Raw genomic sequence first — 22,763 nt, forward strand, 5'->3', positions numbered from 1 at the left:
AGAAACTGAAAACATATTGAAACTGGACAAATAAAAATGGAGATTTATTGTTGTTGTCTTTGTAAACTTTGCAATTTATTAGTGTGAAAGCATGGTTCTCCTGCACAGCATTGTACAAAAGCTGTGGATCACCATGTAAAACTGTAAATTAAGTTTTAGAATTGAATGGAAGTTTTGCAAGGCCAAGTGCAGTGTTGCATGTTATGCTAATGCTGGTTTGTGCTACAGTTGGGCCAGGTCAGTATTAACCTGTTCAGTATCACAGACTGCTGAAATATCTGAATTAATTTCCTCTTTCTAGTCACATCTTATTTTGTAAAAGTACAGTTGTTAAAGGAGAAAAACAGTCCTTCTAAAATGCCTGTGATAGGAACAGTCTGGCATGGAAGGGCCAATCTGTGCCCTGATAATCAGAGGATGGTGCTTTTTAACTAACTCCTAACAGAAGTCTGAGAAGTACTCAGTTTTTATACGGCACAGAGCATACCTGGGTATTCAGAACAACCTCCTACCACAGCACACTGTAGAGCTCTACTCTGTAGAAGTCTCTCAATAGGTAATTACATTTTTTGTCAAGCATCAAGAGGTGAATAAACTGCTTTATACCCATCAGTGAGATGAGCATGTTTCTGAGTGCAGGCCAGGAATTCTGCACCCAGCCTTTAACAGTACCTGGTAAGCACTGCTCTGGGTCCTCGAGCTCTCGCATGCATTTTATCCAACACCATGTGCTTCAGTTTCTGGTAATACACAGGGCCAAAATAGATGTACGCTTCCAAAGGCTCCCTGGGTGAATTAAGAAAAAACACAACATTCACAGTTAGCACATATTTACCTTAAGAGAGACAAGTGTGCCATGGACAAGAAGAATTTAAAACAATCTGGGAATCATGAGTCCTTGAAAAATGTGTTTGGGCTTTCACGCCTCAAAATCCTCCAGAGAACCCCTCTGAACAGAAGAGCAGTACACTGCCAGCACCACGTACTGCTGCATCAAGGGACAAGCAAAGAACAAGCTCCTCAGCTCCTGCCACATGCTGCTCTACCTGTAGCAGGTGGGGGCCTGCTCAGCAGCCATGCCCCCAGCACGACACTCTCCACCCAGACAGACACTGGGTGGATAATAGCAGGAAGGTGGGATGAAGATACATTTTGGAAGGCAGGCATGTGGAGCCACATGGCCTTTTCGTGTTCCTGAACTATCTTGAGTTCTTTGAGCTGTGTGTCTCAGAAGCCAGTCCCATTGGCACAGCATGAAGGTTGCAGATTAGAGTGCAGTGCCAGACTGAATCACTGTGTAAGTGAAAGGAAAAATAAAAGAAAGCAAAATATTCCCAAGAAACAGACACCTGCTTCCAAATCTATATTTTACAGTACTATTAGAATCAATATGAAAATGCTCATCTGATTCTAAGTACATACAAGAACTGCTGCTACAAGAAATCTGAAATTACTTCCGCTCTCTCACAGAAGGAAAACCTTGATTTTAACATTTTTGCCATACAGAAGAACTCAGAAGATGTTCACATCTCCTACAATGGCTGGTCACATTACAGCATTTCCCCCACTCCCCCCAAACAGTGAAACTACACAGCAAATTCTTACCCAGTGATACCAGATGTTACATAGTCCTTCCCTAAGTAGTTATAACCATGGCGAATGAGATCTTCACACACATCCTTCACTTTACTGCCTCCAAAGGCCGTTCCATAGTGAAATCTGCCATCTAGGACCCCAGCCTTCCCAGCCAGGAGTTCAATCAACTTTCCCACCTGCACAAGGAAAAGCAAAGTTAACAGCCTGCTCACCAGTGCATGCTAGAACATACCTGGATCAATCACAGTGTAAGTAAGGCAGACATCTAGTGGGAGGTGCTTATAAGCAGAGGGGGATGGAACTAGAACCTTCACAACACAAACCATTCTATGATGGGCCTGAGATGGCAACCTGTGTTACTGTGTGCAATGGAAACAGTGGGAGAAACCCAAGGAAAACAAGGAGGTATTCCTGTAGTAAGGGGTGAAAAGCAGACAGGGTCTGGGATCCCCTTAAGTACCAGAGTCAGACATTCCCATTTTTTTTTCATCTTGTCCGAAAAGTGAGCACAATCCAGTGTGACCTTCTGCTCTGGGAGACTGCTGCAGAGTTTGACACTCCACAGTGCAGCAGTGGGAACAGGAGGAAGGCAGTTAACAAAGGAAAAACCATCAGAGGTATACAAAGTAATCAGCAGAGGTTCCATATCAAGGTCAGGTTGTGATGTATGTGGTACAGCCCCACAACAAGGCTTGCATGAATTCCATGGAGGTGTGTGCGATATAAGGCCTAGGACTGCTCTTCCTCTCACTGTATGCCCAGCTGGCTTACTGGGTACAGTCACTTGGGAGGGAAAGGCTTCAAATGAAGTACCTGGTTGCTCTGCTAATAGTCTGATGCAGAACAAAGTAACTTCGATTCACAAACAAACTGCTCACATCCCAACTCCTTTTACAGAAGGATGTTCAGATGGTTGAAGGCTCATAAGAGGGCAAGCATGTGGCATGAGGACTGGAGAATGTATATGTATATGCATAACTCCATGAGTTATGTTTTTTTGTCTAATCCACTTCACTTTCTCTATTGCAGGATGCTAGCTCTTCAATGACAACATAGCCACTAACCGTCATACGTGATGGGAAGCCATGAGGGTTCATTATGATATCTGGACAGATCCCTGTATCACAAAATGGCATGTCTTCCTGAGGAACAATCAGTCCACACACTCCTGCAGAAGAGAGAACATTTCAATTCACCAGCAGCAAACCACCAGCGGGGCTGACGCCTCATCATCAGATTTTTTTTCAGTGTTTTTCTCCTCCTCTCTTTCTCATGGATCAACTTTTTACCCAGATTCATTACCATGACCGCTGCTTGGATCTGCAAGCTTGAGGAGAGCCCTTGTGACAGGACTGGCAGCATTAGCATAGCCCTGCATAATGCTCCGCATGACGTGTCAGCTAGCAATTAGGGAAGAAAGCTTTAGATACAGTTTTCAGATGCAACCAGAAGCTTTTGACCATCGGTCTGGAACATCTCAAGTGAAACCTATTTTTTTTAGAGCTGATGCTGTAATTGTCTGGAAAAACAAAAAAAAAGAAGAAGAAATCGGTTCTCTTGCATCACCTCTTGGGATACAAAAAATTACCACTGATTCAGAATCCCTTCATCATGTGCATCTTCACTAAATGCTAAATGAAGTCAGGATTTGATATGAGCTGGGCTCAAATCAGGGGAAAATAACAAAAACCCAACACTTCTTCAGGCAGTGCTCATTTGCTGAGCGAAAACTGCTCCTGCCGAATTACAGGAGGGGTTGTACTTTGTATTTTGTCCACCCCTGGACATACATCGTAACTTTTGGTGTCACCGGGTAGAAAACAAAAGAACAAAACACCAAACCCTAGAATTACTTATGACGCATTAAGCAGAAGCATAAAACCTCACTTAAAAATCTAGCACATATCGCAGCATTTTCCTTTCCACTCTTACAGCTAAGTTCTGCAGGTCAGAACACTGCAGTGAGAAATGACCAAGAGATCTAATGTACAACTTTAGGTGCTAAAAAGCAGCTGCTTAATTCCTCCTTCGAGCCAATACTACTGCTTGAGTAGCCAATTTCTTCCAGAAGCCCTTACAAGTGGAAAAGCCAACCAGCTATCTGAGATGAACGCACCACACTTTGGGAAGGGCCCCACAGTGGATGGGCTCCTGAGGGCTGTGGGTGCTGGACACATCCCCAGGCAGGCAGCACCGGCCGCCAGCATGCAGGGGGATGGCGGCAGTGGCTCAGGAGGGAGCAGCAAGGCAGGGAGAGGTGCACCAACAGTAGTCAAGGGAATGGGAATGGTAAGTATGGGGGGAGGGTGGGGAAGGATGAGAGCGTCTGGGGGGTGGGGATGGCATTTAGTTTTTAACTTCTTGAAATTAATGTTCATTGTTCTGTTATGACAAAGTGGTAACACATCTCTATCCTCCCCACCAAGAAGCAACCACTTGCTGAAAATGAAATAAAAGACCCCAAACCGAAACCCATTCTTTCATGTGAGCACAAAGTTCTTTATCCAACATTTATACACATAAGTACTTCACTACGGGAATATTATGGCACTCGTGTTGTGCTTCATTCCTGTTTGGTTCTAAGAAAGCTTTATGCTACATCTGGAATTCAGGGCACCTGTAAGCCAAAAATTAAATCTTAGCTAACTTAAAATTACTTTAGGCTCTGAAAACCTTTTATATGCCATGCTGGTTCCCATAGCAGACAGCCACTGTATTGTTTGTTTTGTGTGAAAGTGAATGATAAAAGATCCATGAAATCGACACAGAAAGGCAGAACAGCAGAAAGAACTGAGGGCTCTCCATCATAGCGGCTTCTACCCTCCGCTGACTTGCGGAACAATGGGACCTACACACCCAACTGCAGATCTAACACAGCTGTGCATTTCATTAGATGAAGAGCACTAGTGACACAAGTAAATAATTAACTTATTCTGGTCCGCTGGCTGTGGTTATGAGACCAGTCATAGCTGACAGATTTTAATACAAGTTAACACAAAGACAGCATAATGAGCTTAGAAGTTAAAATATTTAGAATACAGCAATGGGAAGCTCGCGAGGCCATTTATAAAGTTTCTGTTATAGCCCAGAAAAAAAAGAAAGAAAGAAAGGGAAAGCTATGAAATCTCAGTTTTGAGCGTCTGTATTTTAAGAAGTTGCTGAGTTTAGGTAGCAGATGTACAGCACACTCATTTGTATTTAGAGAGCAGGCTGGAAAGCAGCTTCTACTTCTCCATGTTTTAAGGAAGTTTATTTTTTTCTATATAGTAAGGAGCTACTTACAAACCTGCAAGGCACCTTCCCGCATACAACACAACTCCTAAAAGCAAGCAGCTGCAACTTGCTCCAAAATGGGAACTCGATTCATTTTGTAGTCCCGCTCTGTTATAGGCTCTTCAGAGATCAGCTAACGCCTGCAGGTCCGCTTTCAGAATTCCTGACTCTGCTTCTCCTTTTCAGCCCCAATTGCTGTACCAGGGTTTGCAGCAGGGCAATGAAATGCCAGTTTTGCATTGCCAGGAAGCAGCAAAAGGGTGACTGAGTGAATTAGAATAATCACTTGAAACTGGCTCATAAAACAGTAAAGGAGAAAAGGCAGAAGCTGGATTTAAAACAGCCTCAAATTCCAAACACTGTCCCGTGCAGCACCTACATTTCACAGCCAAGCTGCTTAGCTGTTCCCTATGCACTATTCATAAACACACTCAAACCCGTACTAAACTTTGCACTTAATACAGGTTTTTAGGATTTCCTGATTGTTACTCATTCAGACATCACAGGAAAACTGCTCCCCAGCTTTCATACTGGACACACAAAATAACTTGGTTTCATTCACCCCCCTCTCCCCAGCACACATTTTCATGTGCTGCACGTGGAATCCGGCAATACGATTTTAGCCTACATGCTGTATTCTTATGGGCCTGAATCTCTTCTCTCCTATAACACTGTGAAGTTCTTGTCTAGGACCAGAATTAAACACTAACAACCAGAAAAGGCAGTAATTGCTTTGCTAGACAAAACAAATGCTGTGCTGTTGTATGTCAGCCAGTAAATGCCAGCCCTCATCAGGCCCAACACCCCCATCTTACACATGGCTGTCTGCATCCCAGCACCCTGTGCCTCCACACAGCCCTACAGGACACAGAGCTCTCCCACCTCTTTGCTCCATTCCTCAATGGGAGATATTCCCATTTCCAGAATCAGAGCCTGCTCTGCAGCCTGCTGACAGCTATGAGGGGCTGGAGGCGGCAGGGTCCCCGCGATGGTATAGGAAAGTTTGTCACCAGTTCTGCCAGGTGCCCTCAGTGCACACATGCCAAATGAAAAAAAAAATAAAAAATCAAATAAGTCAAAACAACCTAATATAGAAAACTAATTGCTAGCAGCAGGAGGGACATTAGCAAGCAAAGGAGATGAAGTGAATGGAAGCAGCAGTAATACCCACTCCTATCAGCGAGACAAAAAGACTTGCATTTACTAAGTTGTCCCTGTTTGTTTATTCTAATGATAGAGCAGCACAAGAGCTCAAACTAACTGAAAAGTGCCCACTTTAGATTTGCCAGATTGGACAGAGTTTGGAAATATCCCAGAGAAAAATGACTACATCACCTAATGAAGAAGAGAGGTACCTACAACACAGTGCAGTATATTGCAGGCAAGGGACCAACTGATAGGCAGTTATGAAACAGCAGAAATGTACATCTGCTTCAGAACTGTGACTGCACACCGCCATGGCTAACTAAGCACAAAACAACTCCAGGAGAGAAAAGTGCTGCATCACACGAGCATTGTTCAATATCAAATCATTCACTGATCTATCGTATCACTTCCTAGATCCCATTTGACATAAGAACAGAATTAAAATTAACAGATAAATAATGCATAAGTAAACTTGATTAGTTTTCTTATTAAAAACATCACTCTAAATGAGAGGAGGTGCTAGAAGACAATACAGTTTGTACACTGCTTTCCCATGAGCTGCTGAATGGTCTGATGTGATAAATTTGCATAGTCTGAAGCACACAAAGAGCTGATTAATTGAAACCCTTACAATGCTTCTGGAAGCAGCTATTGTAAAACAATAACCATAGGAACTTTACAAAATACACATGGCTGAATGAGTCAAGAGCTTAATAAAATGTGTGTTCAGGATACACTATTTGGAAACAGAATTAGAGATTTTTATTCTGCGCCATAAAATGCTAAATCACCCTAATTTCAGAGGTTCAGTTGAGGATTTACTGAAGAGGTCAGAAGGTTACCTGTTTGCTGCTTGAGATAAAAAAATGCCCTGATTTTCTTCTTAAGCAAGCACGCCAAGCAGCAGCATTGTGAAAAATAAACAAACAAAGGCTGTAAGGGAAGTTTTAATGACATTCTGACATCTCCTTTTCTCATACCCAACTTGTGAAGATAAAAATAAGGCATGAACTTCCTACCTTCCCTGATGCCCAATAAACACTAATCATCTCACGTTCCTGCAGTCAATAACAGCAAATTCTTTTTAATACCATTTCAACCATTTAATTCCTATAAACCCGCCAACGTGTTATTAGAGATAACGCACTAAGTCTGATTTGTAACGTGGGAAAATGACATGGGTAATGATTTAAAGCTAGCATCTCAGTTTACACACACTGCTTAAGTGTACTGCAAAAGCACCCACTGAGAGGACAAAGATGAGTTGATCTTAGCTATGAATTCAGGCAAGCACGAGGCAGATGCTCAAACTAGTAAAAATTTTAGAAAGTAAGCAAGGTCAGACTTTGGTATGTAGATGGCATTGTAATGAAGTTTATGTAGTTGACAATGCCGTGAAAGGATTTTGTTTTGACACTAAAGAACACGGTTCATTTAGGAAAACAAAGGCCATCTTTCATGAATTTAAACTCGCTTCCTTGTCTTTAGAGTTGTTTAAGTGCAGATACTTCAGAAAGGTTTAATCCTTTATCTTAGATCTTCAGCTATTAAAAAGCTTCTGTTTGCCAGTTCAAACAATCTCTTGCTTAAATACAGTTTTTCCACTCCTCAGGCATACTGTTCAGTATTGCTGCTTAGTTCTGTGATCTACAGGACCTTTGTTGGAGGTGTTAATCCTTTTTCACATGAGAGACTGAGAAATGTTCTTTCAGAGAAGTGATATATTGCTTTTTTTCACATCAAAGGAGCCCAACTTTTTCCTCATTGTCACTTGTAGCAAAGCAAGAGGAAATCTGGAAATATAATAATTTAGTTTGTATGGAACTCAGATGAAGCTTAACAATCCTTCAGCCTTCTGTGCTTTGGAAAGTGAATTTATTGAAGAATGCAAGATTAAAAAACAAAATAATACACCAAAAAAGTTTCTTAATCCTTCTGAAAAATGTACGATGCGAAACAGTTAAAGCAAAGACCTACAACTTAAGGTAAGTCCTCTCTGGTACACATATATTTATTCCTGAAACAGTAGAAGCTTAAGGACTTTACAAACTAAAGGGACAGCCCTATTCCCAAGATCTAATTGCAACGTCCCGTTTGAAGATGAGTATTGAGACAGCACAAAATACTTGCTGGCACATTTCAGAACACAACGCAATGGCCTGACTTGCCTTCTTCTTGTGTTCTTTGTTGACAAGTCTCAAAAGGAAGGCAAGGGTTTTCCAGGCAGTTTAGAAGAAGTGCACTTATAGCACAGACTTGCATGAAAACAGTGGACAGGCCAGGAATTGGTGACCCTTACCCATACAGTGTTGACATGGGAGAGGACACAAAGAAAGTAGCAAATACAGATGCAGTAGCATAGATCTAAATTATTACAGGGGCCTACCAAATCTACATGCGTATTTAATGAAAGGCTGTTCTGTAACAAAAGGCTAAAGCTGGTTTGCGAGATTTAATCTGTTGTATCCCAGACACTTTCCAATTCTGTTACTCTGCTTCTTTCTGCCACAGTGACAAAGTATACCTTTAGAATACAAATCAATTTGTAATACATGGGAAAAAAATATGAAAAAAGCTTTGTGCAATCTTGTATTTAATACATATTTAATTATTTTAAAACTATGACCACAATATCATGAAATCAAATCTCATCTTCAACAACTCTCACCAGAAAATAAAAATACTGACAATAGAGAAAGGACAGTAATTTGCTTTCCCTCCTTCTTACTAAATTGAGGTACTTGTTTAAATGGCTCTATGATGGGCTTAAAACTAACGCTCACAGATTAAACTTGAAGAGGTAATCAGCTGCATTCAGACAAAGAGAGAACAAATTCAGAGCTAATTAAAAATTCTCTCAATAGAAAATGTTAGATGGCTAGCACTGTAATTTCTGTTTCACAGTTGTGTATATTCTTCTGCTACAACAGATCCTTCTCTGATTTGATGTCAGAGAAAGATGATACTAACGATATTTTTAAACAACTAGCACAGGAGATTTCCCCCTTCCTTTCCAAAGCTTTTGCTGCTTGTAATCTAACATTGACGCCATTATCCAATTCTTCACTGTATGCTGAAATAATGAAACAGTAAATTCCAGTGTTCTCATCAGTATTTATTTCTATGTATCTAATGCATTTATCTTCTCCCCAAGCACACTTCTCCCTTCCAGCACTCTTCCTAACGTTTTTTCTTCTGAAGTACTACAAGACAATAAACTGAAAAGCCTGCTACCAGTAAGGACATACATCCCAGTAGGAAATGAGAAAGAACCAACTAGACAAAGTTCAAGGAAATATGAAGAAATGGGCTTTGCTATAAAAACAATCATAAGCTTAAAGTATTTTATATCTCCTTTGTGTCATAGACTGTAAAATTACTTCAGACAAATTCTACAGGAAATCATGAAACATTGAGAAAGGAATGGATCTGCTGAACTATCCCAACTGCTCAAGTCTTTCTATTTCTCTCTTAAGCCAATGATCTTCCTCCTCCTCAGTTACAAAAACTAACCTACTTAGCTGTCGTGGAAGAACTGGGTTGGATTTTAAAGGGGAAGTCAAGAACGCACGGTTTCTTCTTTACTTTTTTGAAGCCTTCCATAGGTATTTTTAGTACAGCACATACAATGCAGCAAAAGGTCACACTAGATTTCTAAATTTCTGGATTTTCCATGTGCAAAGATGAAAAACTGACTAACAGTCAAAACCAGTCCCATACTGAGACCACAGGGAACAAAACATGTTTGTTTCTACAGTCAGAATGTTTTCAGTCACTCCTTTCATGACGCTCCTCCCATGCACCCCCGACACTTGGAGATTCAGAGAGGATATGTGTGCCCCGGTGGCGCAGTGGTAGGAATGCCGCCTTGCAACACCGGAGGCCCTGGGTTCGAATCCCCTGTGGCGCAAGTGGTAGAAGTGCTGCTCTGCTACACAGGAGGCTCGAATCCCGGGGGTTGGACTCGATGATCTCTAAGGTCCCTTCCAACCCACACGAGACTATGATACTATGATATTCCATGTCATGTTTTACTGCTGTTAATGTCAAAGGGAGTTCATTATATCTTCAACAGATATTCTAACTTTCATTTCACAATTAATATTCAACACTGGAGATTACTATTTCACTGAGCAGCTTCCTAGTAGGAAGCTATTTTACAGCTCTCTGTTTGAAGATCAAGAGGTGCCCCAGATCATAATCCATCTCTTGTCTTTTCTGTTCATTCAGAATTGTTCCTCTCACTCTTTCCTTCAATACCTTTCCTGATTACTCATTGACAAATCTACCTAAAATCAAATTTACACTTAGAAAAACAAAATCCTGTTCTTATTCAAAAAGGACACCTACCCTACTCTCCAGGTTCGTAAGTCAACAGTTTTGTTTGTTGATTCCTCCTCACTTCCAGAAACGTAATTGCCATTTTAGGTAAACTAAACCAATAAGGAATACTTCTTCTACCACTGCAGCCATAAAATATCTGAAACACACACGATGCACGTATGTGGTGGGAATACTCAACACGTATTTATTTTTATTAAATACACATCTCACCTTTCTGCCCATGACGACTGCTAAATTTATCCCCAATTTCTGGGCGCCTCGTTTGCCTCAACAACATTTTGATCAAGAAAGCATCCTCTGCATTTGATGAAATCATTACTTTTTCAATATAAGAGTCAGTTGCACCTTTATAGCTAGGGAAAGAACACAAAACATGAATTTTACATTTACAAACAAAAGAAGTTAAAAACAAGTACCTGTTTATTAAGTTTCTGACTGGAATGAACCCTTAATGGAGCCAGGGTTATAGCTGATGAAGGGAGCTTAAGGAATATTCTGAAGTAATTTAAGAACAAAATGAAGGTATGTCATGTACTGGCATAAAAACAAATCATGGTCAGAACACAGTATGGGATACAGAAAGAGAAGAACTTTGCAGGTATCACCTGAGTTTATATAGCAGGAGACACAGAGCTCAAAAATATAACCTCATTCTGCAGTTTTTTCTATCAGATTTCAATATCTTTTGTAGGAGATTATTTTGTCAGTTGCTCCAGTAGCTGAGATGGTCAAACTATGACACCTAAACTTAAAGCCCTGTGTGCATGTCTCTATCTCTTGATGATTATCTTGTTATACCGCTTCTTTATTAGTATCTTGTGGGAGTAAATCTTCAGCTTCCTGTTGGTAATGAATCACAGAGAAGTGCAGCATGGCTATTTCTGCCATTCCAACCTGGACACCAATTGTTTGCCTTGCTCTCCAGTAATTTACCAATGTGCCAAGGCTACTGCTGACTAAATAGTGGAAAACCCTTAATGCTTCCTAATTTATGTATTTTACCTTGAAGTTTTCATCTCAGAACTCTTCTGATCTTTCAGGACACTAAGGGAAAAAATCTTTTTAGCTGTCCTTTACTATTCATTTGGTGCTTTGGTAAAGGAAATCTGCTTGGAGTGGCCAGAACAAGCTGACCATCAGTCACCATCAGCATCTGAGATAGGAAGGCCTCTATCTTCTGGACTCCCAACTGGCAAAATAAGGGTTGAACAGCAGTCAGTGTTTTCAGAAGAGAGTCTACATGGAGGAGATGCACTCTCACACTGAGCATACATATGTACTCTGCTCTCCCACTCCCTGCTCCCACTGTCATAACTTCTTCCTTGGATTCTCCTGGGAAACAACTCAATGATTCCTCTCTATACACATACTTTCAAAATTGATCCTTGTACAGAGGGGCCTTTCCTCTGTGCTACCTTCCCCAGGTAGAAAGTCAAGATGCAACATACGTTACTGGTACATCTTTGTACTGTGGTTGCTGTGGCACACTGCTTCCTTCCAGAGGCGTCTGGGTCACTGTTGGCATTGATTTGTTCACAAGGACTTGTTTATTTTCTACTTTTTCACCTACATCAAACAGAAAAGAAAATAAACTATACCTGGCTGCCTGTGTTAGAAATACATTTGAAGATATAAAATAAGGTGGTACTGGAAGACAAACTGTAAAGAACAAATCCAGGAAGTAGGTCACATTATATCATTGAATATCACATGGTAAGGAAATCATTAAACCAGCTTTTTTGGTAATCAAAACAGAACAGCTGCATGTTGAGAACACTGTGAGAAGAGCTATCGAATATACCTAAGGTCTAAAGAATATGAAAAGGCATATGAAGTCATTTGCCATAAGGAGAAAGAACAAAACAAAGCACACAATAAATGTTCACGTCTACTTCAGATTCAGTATTCAAATTCAGTAGGTGCCATGACTAAACATGCAGTCTAACATACCAGGAGAGCAGATACCATCAGCATCTAAGATTTCATGGCGCCAGATTGGTTTGCGAGTAGCTGCATCCAACATTGGACCCATCACTTTGTCGAACGTCTGGTTTGTGTAACGCTTCAGTGTACACTTGGCATTCTTGTACACGAGACACCTTCCAAAACCTAAAATGTAACACAAACTATTTTGCTTAGGAGTTCAAAAATTCTTTATAACATGTTAACAGCGCAGCAACAAAAAAGAACATTGAAACACATGCTAAGCTATGAAATGTAATGTATTTTTAACAGTTACATTACTCATCATTGTGAATATGCATACCTGTCATTGCACAAAGGCACCTATTACCTCACAATTTAAAATCAAATCAAGTATGCTGTTATTTTTTATACACAGGACTGCAAACCAATTCTGAAGTTCTGCCAACCCCTCCTATAGCTCTGTACACACACATACACACACACACCGTTTTTCTTATCTTCCGTGGTCCACACAGAGACATGGCATAGGAGGAGATGTCTAAACAGAATGAGAACAGCTCCTCTTCCTTTTGGTGGTTCTAAGGGACCCAAACTTTTACTCATGCTTGTGACTGACAAAAGCCAGGAAAGCATTTAGTGAGTGTTATCATTCCATTTTCTTCCAGTTCCAAGTAGTATGAATTGCATATAACTTATATATACACACACACACATACATACACACGTATAGGAATATAATTACATGAAAATAGAGTTAGCTCGTTTAGATGAGAAGTAGCACCTTTGTATGTTTCTCTCTAGGTGTTCCAACTAGCCACAATACTAAATGCTTCCGTCACACTTAGAGTTACAGACAGCCAAGAGTGGTGCTTTCCAACAATCCTACATTATTTTAGTCCATTTGAAAGATGGCTGTGGCCACATACAATACATCTATATTGTTAGATTATGTCAAGTAACTCCTGACAGGCACCACGGCTCACCCTGTAAATGCTACCAGTCTACCAGAAAAGAAAACATTCACTTTTAAATCATGTCTGTTGTTGTTTCAGAAAAGGAGGCATAAATTAAACGCGTCAGACATTAATGCTAAAGATACATGTCTAGGAATACTATTATTGCTGCCTAGCAACTAGGAGGAAGGGTGCATGGGGGGGAATAAAGTCATGGAAGAAACTGATTTTGGCCACCCAAAACTAAAACCGATTTGATCACACTGCATTACATCTCCTCTCAAGGGAATTTATTGAGGAGAGAGAGAAGAGACACCAAGTTTTCAGGGAACTCTGCTCTATCCCCCAGCAGCATTAACATAAAGCTCTGAGATCTGTGCAGATGGATGACACAGGCTGGAATAGCACAAATACAGATTTCATTTTGTTAGCTCCTATCTGGTGCTTATGTACATTGAAAGACACATGCAATGCACTGATTTTACTTTTCTATTTTTAAAGAAAGAAATTACCTTATCTCAGAATAAATATTGCTTTAGGCAATACTCTTATTTTCCCTCAGAAAACAAGCAATACTACTACTGTGCCCAGCAATACAACAAGGTTGAAGTATGTATTGCTGCACACAGTGGAGAAGTGGAAAAGAATTGGTGGCTCTTACCTCTGTCCAAAGAAGCTTTGTTTAGGACAAGAGCATCTTCAATATCATAACCACTGTAGCTCATGACAGCAACTGTGGCATTTTGTCCGGCAGGCAGTTTCTCAAAATCTATCAGTTCAATTGTTTTTGTTTTTACCATTGGCTTTTGTGGGTAGGCAAGAAGATACATAAGAGTATCTATCCTGTTTCGTTGATTGTATCCAATAGTACCTGTACGTAAAAGAAAAACAGCAGTCTGAACGTCAGTGGCTTTCCTAGAAATAAATATTTCTTAGCAAAAAATTACCAACATGCATAGAAACTAAACTGACAAACTGAGAAATTTCATTGAGTAAGACGAATTCTTCATGAAAAAAAGTAAAAAAAAATAAATAAATCACACAAGAGACTGAAGCAAAACAACTTCATATTATTATACCCGGATAAAGCTCCAAGAGGTTTCTTATTTTATACTTATTTTATACAGAAAGATTTTATTCTTTTTAGGGAAGATCTGAGCATCAAGGCAAAAAGAACAACAAAAGGAATCAAACTACTGTCTTCTGTGACTGAATGCAAATAAGATTCCTTTAAAATCATGGCACTGAATAACAGTACAAGTATTAAGTTTGTTGCTACTGTTGTAATAGCCACAGCAAGTTTAAGAACTGAAACTGTGATCCAAAAATCGTATCAGAACACACAGAAAGACTCCCATTGGGTTCAAGAGGAACTCTAGATTGATCTCTGTGTCTTCTACTTTGTATTTTCTTCCTTTTTCTGGGCAACAATTAGTTTAACAGCAGCCTGTGTTACAGTGTCACAAAGCACAAACAAAGCATACAGTTAGCAGCAGCCAAGACTGATTTACTTTCTGAAATGAGAGACGCCATTGCTAGAAAGACTACAGTAGAAGTTCCCCCACAATATATTTGTCTTTCTACATGAAATTAATTTTAAATTTACAGTTCAGAATTCAACCCTTTGTATAGACCTCCCACAGCTTGAGACTGAAATTTTTGGCCCTGTCCTATCACACTGACAGTGTCTCCTGAAATCTGAGGAAAAAATAATTAACACCCAGCAGGGAAACATAAACTGTTGTGTAGCGGAACAAAAGTTAAGGCAATCGTATGTTATTAGTTTGCTGTACCAGGACTATGCTATGTCTCTAAGCAATTAAGAAATTATAGCCTGAAAAGTTGAAGTACTAAATATTCCGTAGTACATGTGCTAAAGAACTAAGTCTTTCAGAACCTTTCCAATTTCTCCTGCAATTTCAAAGAGTGGCTTTTCTCAAGAAAAGGTCAAAGCAGCCTGACTATAATGAAGACTTCACACGGCCAGCATATAACACAGCTGAACACAAAGCTGCTCTTAGGGCTTTATGTTTTATATGCATATACTTGCAATTTCCAATTGCCTGCATTTAAATAGAATGTCTAGAATACCAATTATCTAAATCCAAGCAGCATCATAAGCAGTTCCAAAGGCCTACTGAGCCAGTACTGCTAGGGTCACTGTTCTGAACCACCACAGGTTCCACAGCTGGGATGTTCTAAGGGATGAGAACAGAAAGACACCTCAACAAATAACATCCAAAACAAATGTCTTATAAATCGTCTTGCATGCCTAGACTTCTCTTGGTTCTAGGAAGCAAATGTGAAGCCACAAGAGCAATGTTCTTCAACACTGGAGACAATTTAGAATGCTTGACAGGCTTTTCTTGCTTCTGAACAGCTGCTTTCCTGTCTTCTTCTTAGAGGAAGAAATAGTTCATCCCAGAACAGTACTTTCTACACACAGCAAGAAGCAAGCTCATGGGGCCTGGAATTACCAACACTGAAGACTCTCCCAGTCATCCCCAAATAAGGCTCAACACCCAAATGTTCTCTTTCTTCTGATACTACCCTACCCTAAGCATAAGACAATGCTTTCGTTTCTACTGCCAAACAAAATGGAATTTCAGGCCACTCTTTTTCTCTGCACCTAGAATGAAAAATCTCCGTGCTTTCAGGATAAGCTGCCTACTGCACAGCTCATCTTAAAGAGTTTTAGACAGGTACATTTCCCTGCTGTTGAGAGAAACACTCTCCTGAGTATGCCAAACCAGCTTTCTCAACTTTCTCTTTTGAAGTGCTTACAATTTCTTTCCTCCTCTGGGATGCTTATACATGCTACACTATGGTTCACTGGTTAGGGATGCTAAGACAGGATGAAGTCTGGTGTGTCAGATCTTAGCTAAATTTGTTCTTTTATACACTAGGAGCAATCTGAGTAACCCCTTATATCTCAGGGTTTACAGACGACACACTCACATATTTCAGGTAATTCAAATTCAAATTGTAGTTATGTCAGAATAACAACGCCTCACGTGTTTCAAAGGTTCAGATAACCCTAACAGAACTGTTACTGCTTATCTCAGACCAGAACTGACATTACTGAGATTCTGAGCCTCAGTAATAACGTATTCAGGTAATTTTTAGAGCTGAATGCTCTAGCATATCAAATAGAAAATGTACATGTATACACTAGTGGTGGATATGCTAGTGGGAAAGAAACGTTAGTAGAGGATGATTCAGGAACAAAGTAAAATGATCAAACACCTGAGGGATGAGATACCATGCAGCGGGACCTAGATAGGCTTGAGCAGTGGGCCCAGGTGAACCTCATGTGGGCTGTATCAAAAGAAGTGCAATCATCAGGGCAAGGGAGGTGATCCTGCCCCTCTGCTCTGCACTGGTGAGGCCTCAGCTGGAGTACTGCATCCAGATGCGGATTCCTCAGTACAAGGGAGACATGGACCTGTTGGAGCACATTCAGTGGAGGGCCACAAAAATGATCCAAGGGATGGAACACGCAGCTAGAATACACATTTATCCAATCTTCTGGTGGATTATTTAAAGCAACATTAAACCTCTGCTCTTTCAGACGTTGGAGCTACAACTGACACCCAAAGCCTTCCTTCCTTGCTCAGACTCATGTTAAACATTTGAGTTGAAACCACCACACACAGCTTTGCAGACTTGTAAAGCTACCCTGGCAGATAGGCCTGTGCAATACAGTGGACTGCTGGCAGGACTACAGGTGTTTTCATTTCTTACATTAGGCTTTTGTGTAACGCTTCTAAGTAACAGAGGTACAGCACATAAAACCGACCCATTTCCTGTAAGCTGAAGTGACTGAAAAGCTGCATTTAAAATTACACCTCTAATCTTAGGCGCCTTTGATCATTTTAAACATTACTGTACCAACACATGGAATTCAAACAGTGCAGATTCTTGTATTTTAGCCCTAAATATTTCTCAGACATTAAGCTTCTATGGTTACTTCTGCACTGAAATGCCAGTCTTCCACTGAGGCCCTCACAGCTGCTCCTGTATTTGCCAGCACAACTTCCCCTCAGTCTCACTGCACAACTCACTGTGCAGTACAGCACATGGTACATTGTCTACGACAAAACAAAGTGATTTCATTTCAACATCATCTCACAGAAATCCGCTTTGCTCACTACACCAAGTACAGCCCCAGAGCTCCAACAAAATGACCCACTCAGAAAGAAAAGTATTTTTCAGTACATTTTACACGGTTGTATTTTAACACCTAACACTTAAGAATACTGGATTGCAGACCTCACTGCAACCGGATGGACACTCTCCTGTTATCTGTGCTTCCACATCTTTCTCTATGTCTGATATTTCTAAAAAAGGGCCAAGGCTGACCAAGTGCACAGGGCCCTCCTATTGAGCAGAGGAATCCCACTGTGCCCCCTATTTTGGACAGACAGAAGTGACACCGTGCACTTGGATGTGAGTCTCCACATGGCAATATGGACCTTGGAGCCAGTCTGCAGTTATGAAATGGGAAAAGAAAGAAGGGTGGAGAACTGCAGAAAAGCTTGGGGTTTGTGGTGCAGCGTCACATTCCCTCATAAGTAAAGTCTGAACTATGGGTAACCTGTTTCTGGATTATCCTTTAGATCTCATTTGATCTACAACTGCATAGAAAAAAAATAGTTTCGATAGCCCCTACATATTGTCACTGAGGGTGTTATTTTAGAAAGCAGTAATTACAGAAAGGTTTGGATGCTCACAGATACTTCAGGCAGAGCAAAATAAAGCTAAGGTCACGTGCCAACATTTAAAATGTACTTTTATCTAGCTGCTTATTCTTAAAGTCAGGTGTTTTGTCATAACAAACTGAAACAAAAGCTTTTTTTTTATTGCTCAAGATATTCAATGGCTTTTGTGTTCCTAGCGTCAGCAGAAACGTCAGAGGATTGTATCCAAGGAGCTAAATGTGCAAGACCTAGGGTCAAAGCAGCTGAATACACCAACCTCAGAAAACACAGACAATGAATTGCAAATGACACTCAAAACAAAACGGGGAAAAAAACCTTCACACAGAAAACTACAAAAGAACTCCACAGATACTGAATTGGCTTTCTGTACACACTGATCCTGCTTAACTGTGTGTGGTAACTAACCAAACCTTCTGAGACTAATAGTCATAAAATAGAGACTCGGGGGTGGGAGGAAAGATAATGGGATGGGGGAGAACTGTAAGATAAAAGATTGCATCGCTCCTCTCTCTTTTTTAGTTTTATTTAAAGTGGATAACACACATCTGCTGCTATTTTCTGCTATTTTAGTGGCTGACCACAACAGTTCAGCACTGGGCAGTTAGGATGTTATTATTTCTGCTGGAGAAGCCTCACTGAAGGTGCAGAGGTTCAGATGCACAGCATGAACAGGAGTGGTGTGCTTTTTTTCTACAGTAACTCAGCTTCCAAGGCACCAACAATACAAGCACACGTACAGCACAAGTCTGAGTGCAGCTGTCTGAACTGCGGCACTGCAGCTCAGACTCTTGATGGCACTCACTCTGGTTTGATCACAGCCTGCATGACTGCAATGCTTTAATGCTACCTTAGCTATGTAAGAAAGGAAGAACACAAACTTACCTTGTGCTAGTTGCTCAACACTGCATATTTCGAAAATAGTTTGGTTTCCCTTTAATGATCAGCTGCCACGTTTGTAAAAAGAATAACTGACTGATCAGAAATTTATTTTATTTCAATCATTTTTCTGGGAAGTCATTCTTACACTGCGTCCTTCATTTAAAAAAGAAAGAAAGAGCCCTAAACTAAACTAAACTGCTAAACTGCTGCTGTGGGAAGTAAGCAAGCAACTCACAGCTCTAGTAATTTGCTCGCTGCATTTCTATAACGTCTTTCAAAAGAAAAGTTACACTGACAACTGCTCAGCTACTGAGCAAAAGTCTCTTCTCTTTGCACTGTCTCTCTTTGTGAGAACACTTTCTTTATGAACTCTTTTTGTCTGGAAACCCATAGTGCATTGCAGCATAAAGAGCAAAGAAAACCTGAGTGCCAACCCTCCTGTTATGTTGAAAACTTCAAAGTCATTATGATGCACCAAAAAAAGGAAAAAAAAATAGCAGTAGTGCCCCTACTTTCTCCAAATGGAATTATTGAGATACAGTCTTTTCTGTTTTTTGTTTTCTTTTATTTTCTCCAACTTCTTAGAAGTAACTTTTCCTTACTTCATCTCAGCAAGGAAGTATTCTCTTTCCTTCCTAGCAAAACTTTAATGTTGAGCAAGACAGAATTTCTCTTTTGTCATTTTCTCTACATTTTCCTCCAAAATATAATATAATAAATATTATATATATATAAATAATACATACATAACATAATATTCCAAATTGGAGTAAAAAACCAATAATCTTACCCATTGCTTGTTTCCCCATGGCACACTGGTAAGTGTTTCGTGGGGACTGGTTGTGGTGAGGATATGGAATCAGACCAGCACAGACACCAAGCAGCGTGAAAGGCTCAATCTCCAAATGTGTTGTATCCCTTAAAAGAAAGGGTACCAATTACAGAAGGCTTGTGAACAGACATATAAATATCCGTTATTTAATTTAGTAGTATCTCATAACTCTTTAATTCAATTTTGCTCAGGAAAATGTAAGTCAGAAAGACCTCAAAATAGGGATTCAATGTGGGATTTTTTTTTTTTAGCTTCTCCTTCCCCCTCTAATTTTAAGTGCTTCCACATGAAATGAATTAAAGGAGAATGAAGTTTCATCAAGGAGAGAAAAAGCCTCTAGGTAACAACAACCTGAAGGAGCTCAGCAAGACAATAAAACATTGGCTTATACAGCAAGTCCCAAAATGCCTTAAGGAATATCATCTCACATAACAAGAGTCCTCTGCATCAAGTTACCGTTTTAGAGATCTAAATACCTACAGGGAATGTGAAGGAAGGAGAAGCAAGACAGATTGAGGCATTAAAGAAAACCCCAAAGGGTAGTTTTAGTTTTTCAAGGTCAGTTGGAAAGAAAACATCTGCTTCCAAACCAGATCCAGTACCATGGATGATACACCATAATAAAGTGCTATTTGAAAAGCTCTGATAATATTTTGTTATCAATTATGTTGCTGAATGGTACAACTGATGAAGAAGGCATGGACAAGGCATACAAATGCTGAGAAATGAGAAAGAACTCCATTCTACCTGGCATGTGCTTAAGAAATTCCATGCTCAATGAAGACAAATCATAGTCTGCACAAGGATGCACATGGAGTGACTGAGGATGGAGTATACAATAAAGCTTGGCTGAAACAGGCCTATTTTTTAAATCAACATAAGCAACCAGGAAACACAGAATTTAAAAATAAAGATAATTAAAACTAAACCTGCCCAAGGCATATCTTTCATGGTTTCTAGAGCATTTCTAAACAGCATGTAGGTATACACATTGCTTCTCCCACAAATCTAAATCCACTGCACTCTGCAAATCTAGTATCTAATATTTGACTTATCTGGGAAGTCTCTTGGAAATTTTTTTGAATTGAAAACATGAATTTGATCACCAAACTTTGAGACCTTGCAAACGAAACAACTGGAAAAATATTTATTATAACAATATTATAAAGATGGCAAAGCACCACAAGCTCAAGAAGGCTGAGGCACAACCTGGTAGTGCATACTGAAGAGAAAGACTAGCAGGAACTTACAGAAACAAAACACAAACCACTGAAAAGTTGAATCTGAAAGAACTGGAAACCCTAAGAAGCAAGCCTAATGAAAACACCTGACAGTCCCATGTACCTGTATAAATCACAAATCTGTTTCAGCAGCCTAAAAATCACATGCTGGCCAGAGGGTAGGCGCTATTTTTTTCACTTGATTAAAGGTATCAATGTTCACTGAAGCCTGCCTTAAGAAAAGACAAATAGTAGAATACCAATTGCAGCCAAGGAATTGTAGAACAGTCTCAAGAGCCAGCAGTTGACTTCAAGCACGGACTGCTCTCCCTTTCTGTGCAACTTTGCAGAACTACTGTCTTCTTAAACAATAAAACAAGAGGTTTAAGAATGTACTGACACAGAAGCTACCAAATTTCTTGAAAGGGTACTAATAAATACATGGATATATAGTGAGATTTTCAGACAGGGTAAAATTCAACAGAAATATTTTTCTATCGAGGTGAACCGTATTTCACCCACAGAAGATGCTAGATCCAAGGATGTCATTCATAACAATCTGAAGTTTAAAAGAGTTCAATTTCTGCAAGTCAAAATACCTCTGCCAGAAATCAAAATAAGAAAGGAAGACAAATTTGTCAGCTTGAAAGTAAGAGTTACAAATGGGTAAGGAAGAAATTGAACACACTAAACAGAAAAAAAACTTAATTGGATTGGAAAAGCAAAGAGAAGATACCGTAACTAAAAGAAGCCTCTATTACAAAAGCAGGAATGTTAATGGGATACTTCACAATAGTGGATTGTATCGGTTGTATTATGAGAACAAGTTGTATCAACATGGTTGCACCATTTGAAATTCAAGATGATCAGCTGGGGGCAGGGGATACTCAGGATATAGGGAATATTATTACTAAAAACAAGGAGCTGATATAGTGCATGCTCAGATACTTATCACCCTACTAATTACAAGGAATTATGCTAAACTCAAAGCAAGTTGACGGACAAGAATCTTCCAAACTTGTGGCAGCTATCTTGGAGTCATTTCTTCACACACCCCATTGGAAGCTCACAGGCTCCTCCTATTTCTGAATAATCAATAATTTCAGATGATATGCTCCCATTAACTTTCCCAGATGGGTCCGCATAGGGTAACTTAAATTCTTCAGCTCTGATACTGTAAGGACATTGTTTAGTTTTAGCACAGAAGACAGTAGTTGTGTGTACTCTTCTTTGCTCATGTATACAGAAGCCAGACAAGAGCATGCAAGAGTAATTTCTTAAAGTGATGAAGTCTTCCAAGGCTTGGGCATGAGCAAAGCAACTCAATTAACAGAGTTAATGTATTTCATCTGGCAAAGGGTACAGACAATTGAAGGTCTCATCCAGCTCCACTGAAATCAACGATGTATTTCTACTGGCATCCAGGAGTGCTTGACAAGGACAGAGCAGTTAGAAAATGCATTTTCTGCATAAACCTACTGATCAAATATTTCATGGAAGTAACTAATATCCTCCTATGTGCAGCCTTAGTTGACAGAATATTGTCAGAGCAACACAGAAGTAGAAAGATATGAGGACTTAAACATTTTAAAGAAATGTTCCTTTAATGTGGGGTTTCAAATCACACTCACAAACTAGAGGGTCCCTTATGGATGCAGAAAAAACACATGCAAAGAAGTAATCAATTTGTCTTTTTAAACAAAAACTACATGCCAGGAATGAGTTTTAACGTATGTTAAAAACACTTTGAATGACACAGACATTTTATTGGGGCCTATTATACATCAGTAAGTCAAATGGAAGGTCCCAATACTTCAGGCATTTAATGTCACCTAGTTGTCTAGTATCCCTCATATATCAAAACAAAGAAACC

General features: G+C 39.9%; 1 protein-coding gene across 2 annotated transcripts in view; it reads right to left on the minus strand.

Moving 5' to 3' along the window:
* POLR3B (RNA polymerase III subunit B) overlaps window positions 1-22,763 on the minus strand; it is a 58,145-nt gene that overhangs the window by 6,666 nt on the left and 28,716 nt on the right. For both annotated transcript variants that reach the window (XM_015864043.2, XM_015864050.2), the window contains 8 exons: window positions 19,629-19,756; window positions 13,900-14,109; window positions 12,310-12,468; window positions 11,808-11,925; window positions 10,570-10,712; window positions 2,661-2,764; window positions 1,606-1,772; window positions 673-786 (listed from right to left, as the gene is read on the minus strand). In XM_015864043.2, the coding sequence (XP_015719529.1) occupies window positions 673-786; window positions 1,606-1,772; window positions 2,661-2,764; window positions 10,570-10,712; window positions 11,808-11,925; window positions 12,310-12,468; window positions 13,900-14,109; window positions 19,629-19,756 (1,143 nt within the window). The remainder of the gene's footprint in view (window positions 1-672; window positions 787-1,605; window positions 1,773-2,660; window positions 2,765-10,569; window positions 10,713-11,807; window positions 11,926-12,309; window positions 12,469-13,899; window positions 14,110-19,628; window positions 19,757-22,763) is intronic.

The sequence above is a fragment of the Coturnix japonica genome, chromosome 1 (genome assembly GCF_001577835.2).
Source record: "Coturnix japonica isolate 7356 chromosome 1, Coturnix japonica 2.1, whole genome shotgun sequence".
Lineage (NCBI taxonomy): Eukaryota > Metazoa > Chordata > Aves > Galliformes > Phasianidae > Coturnix > Coturnix japonica.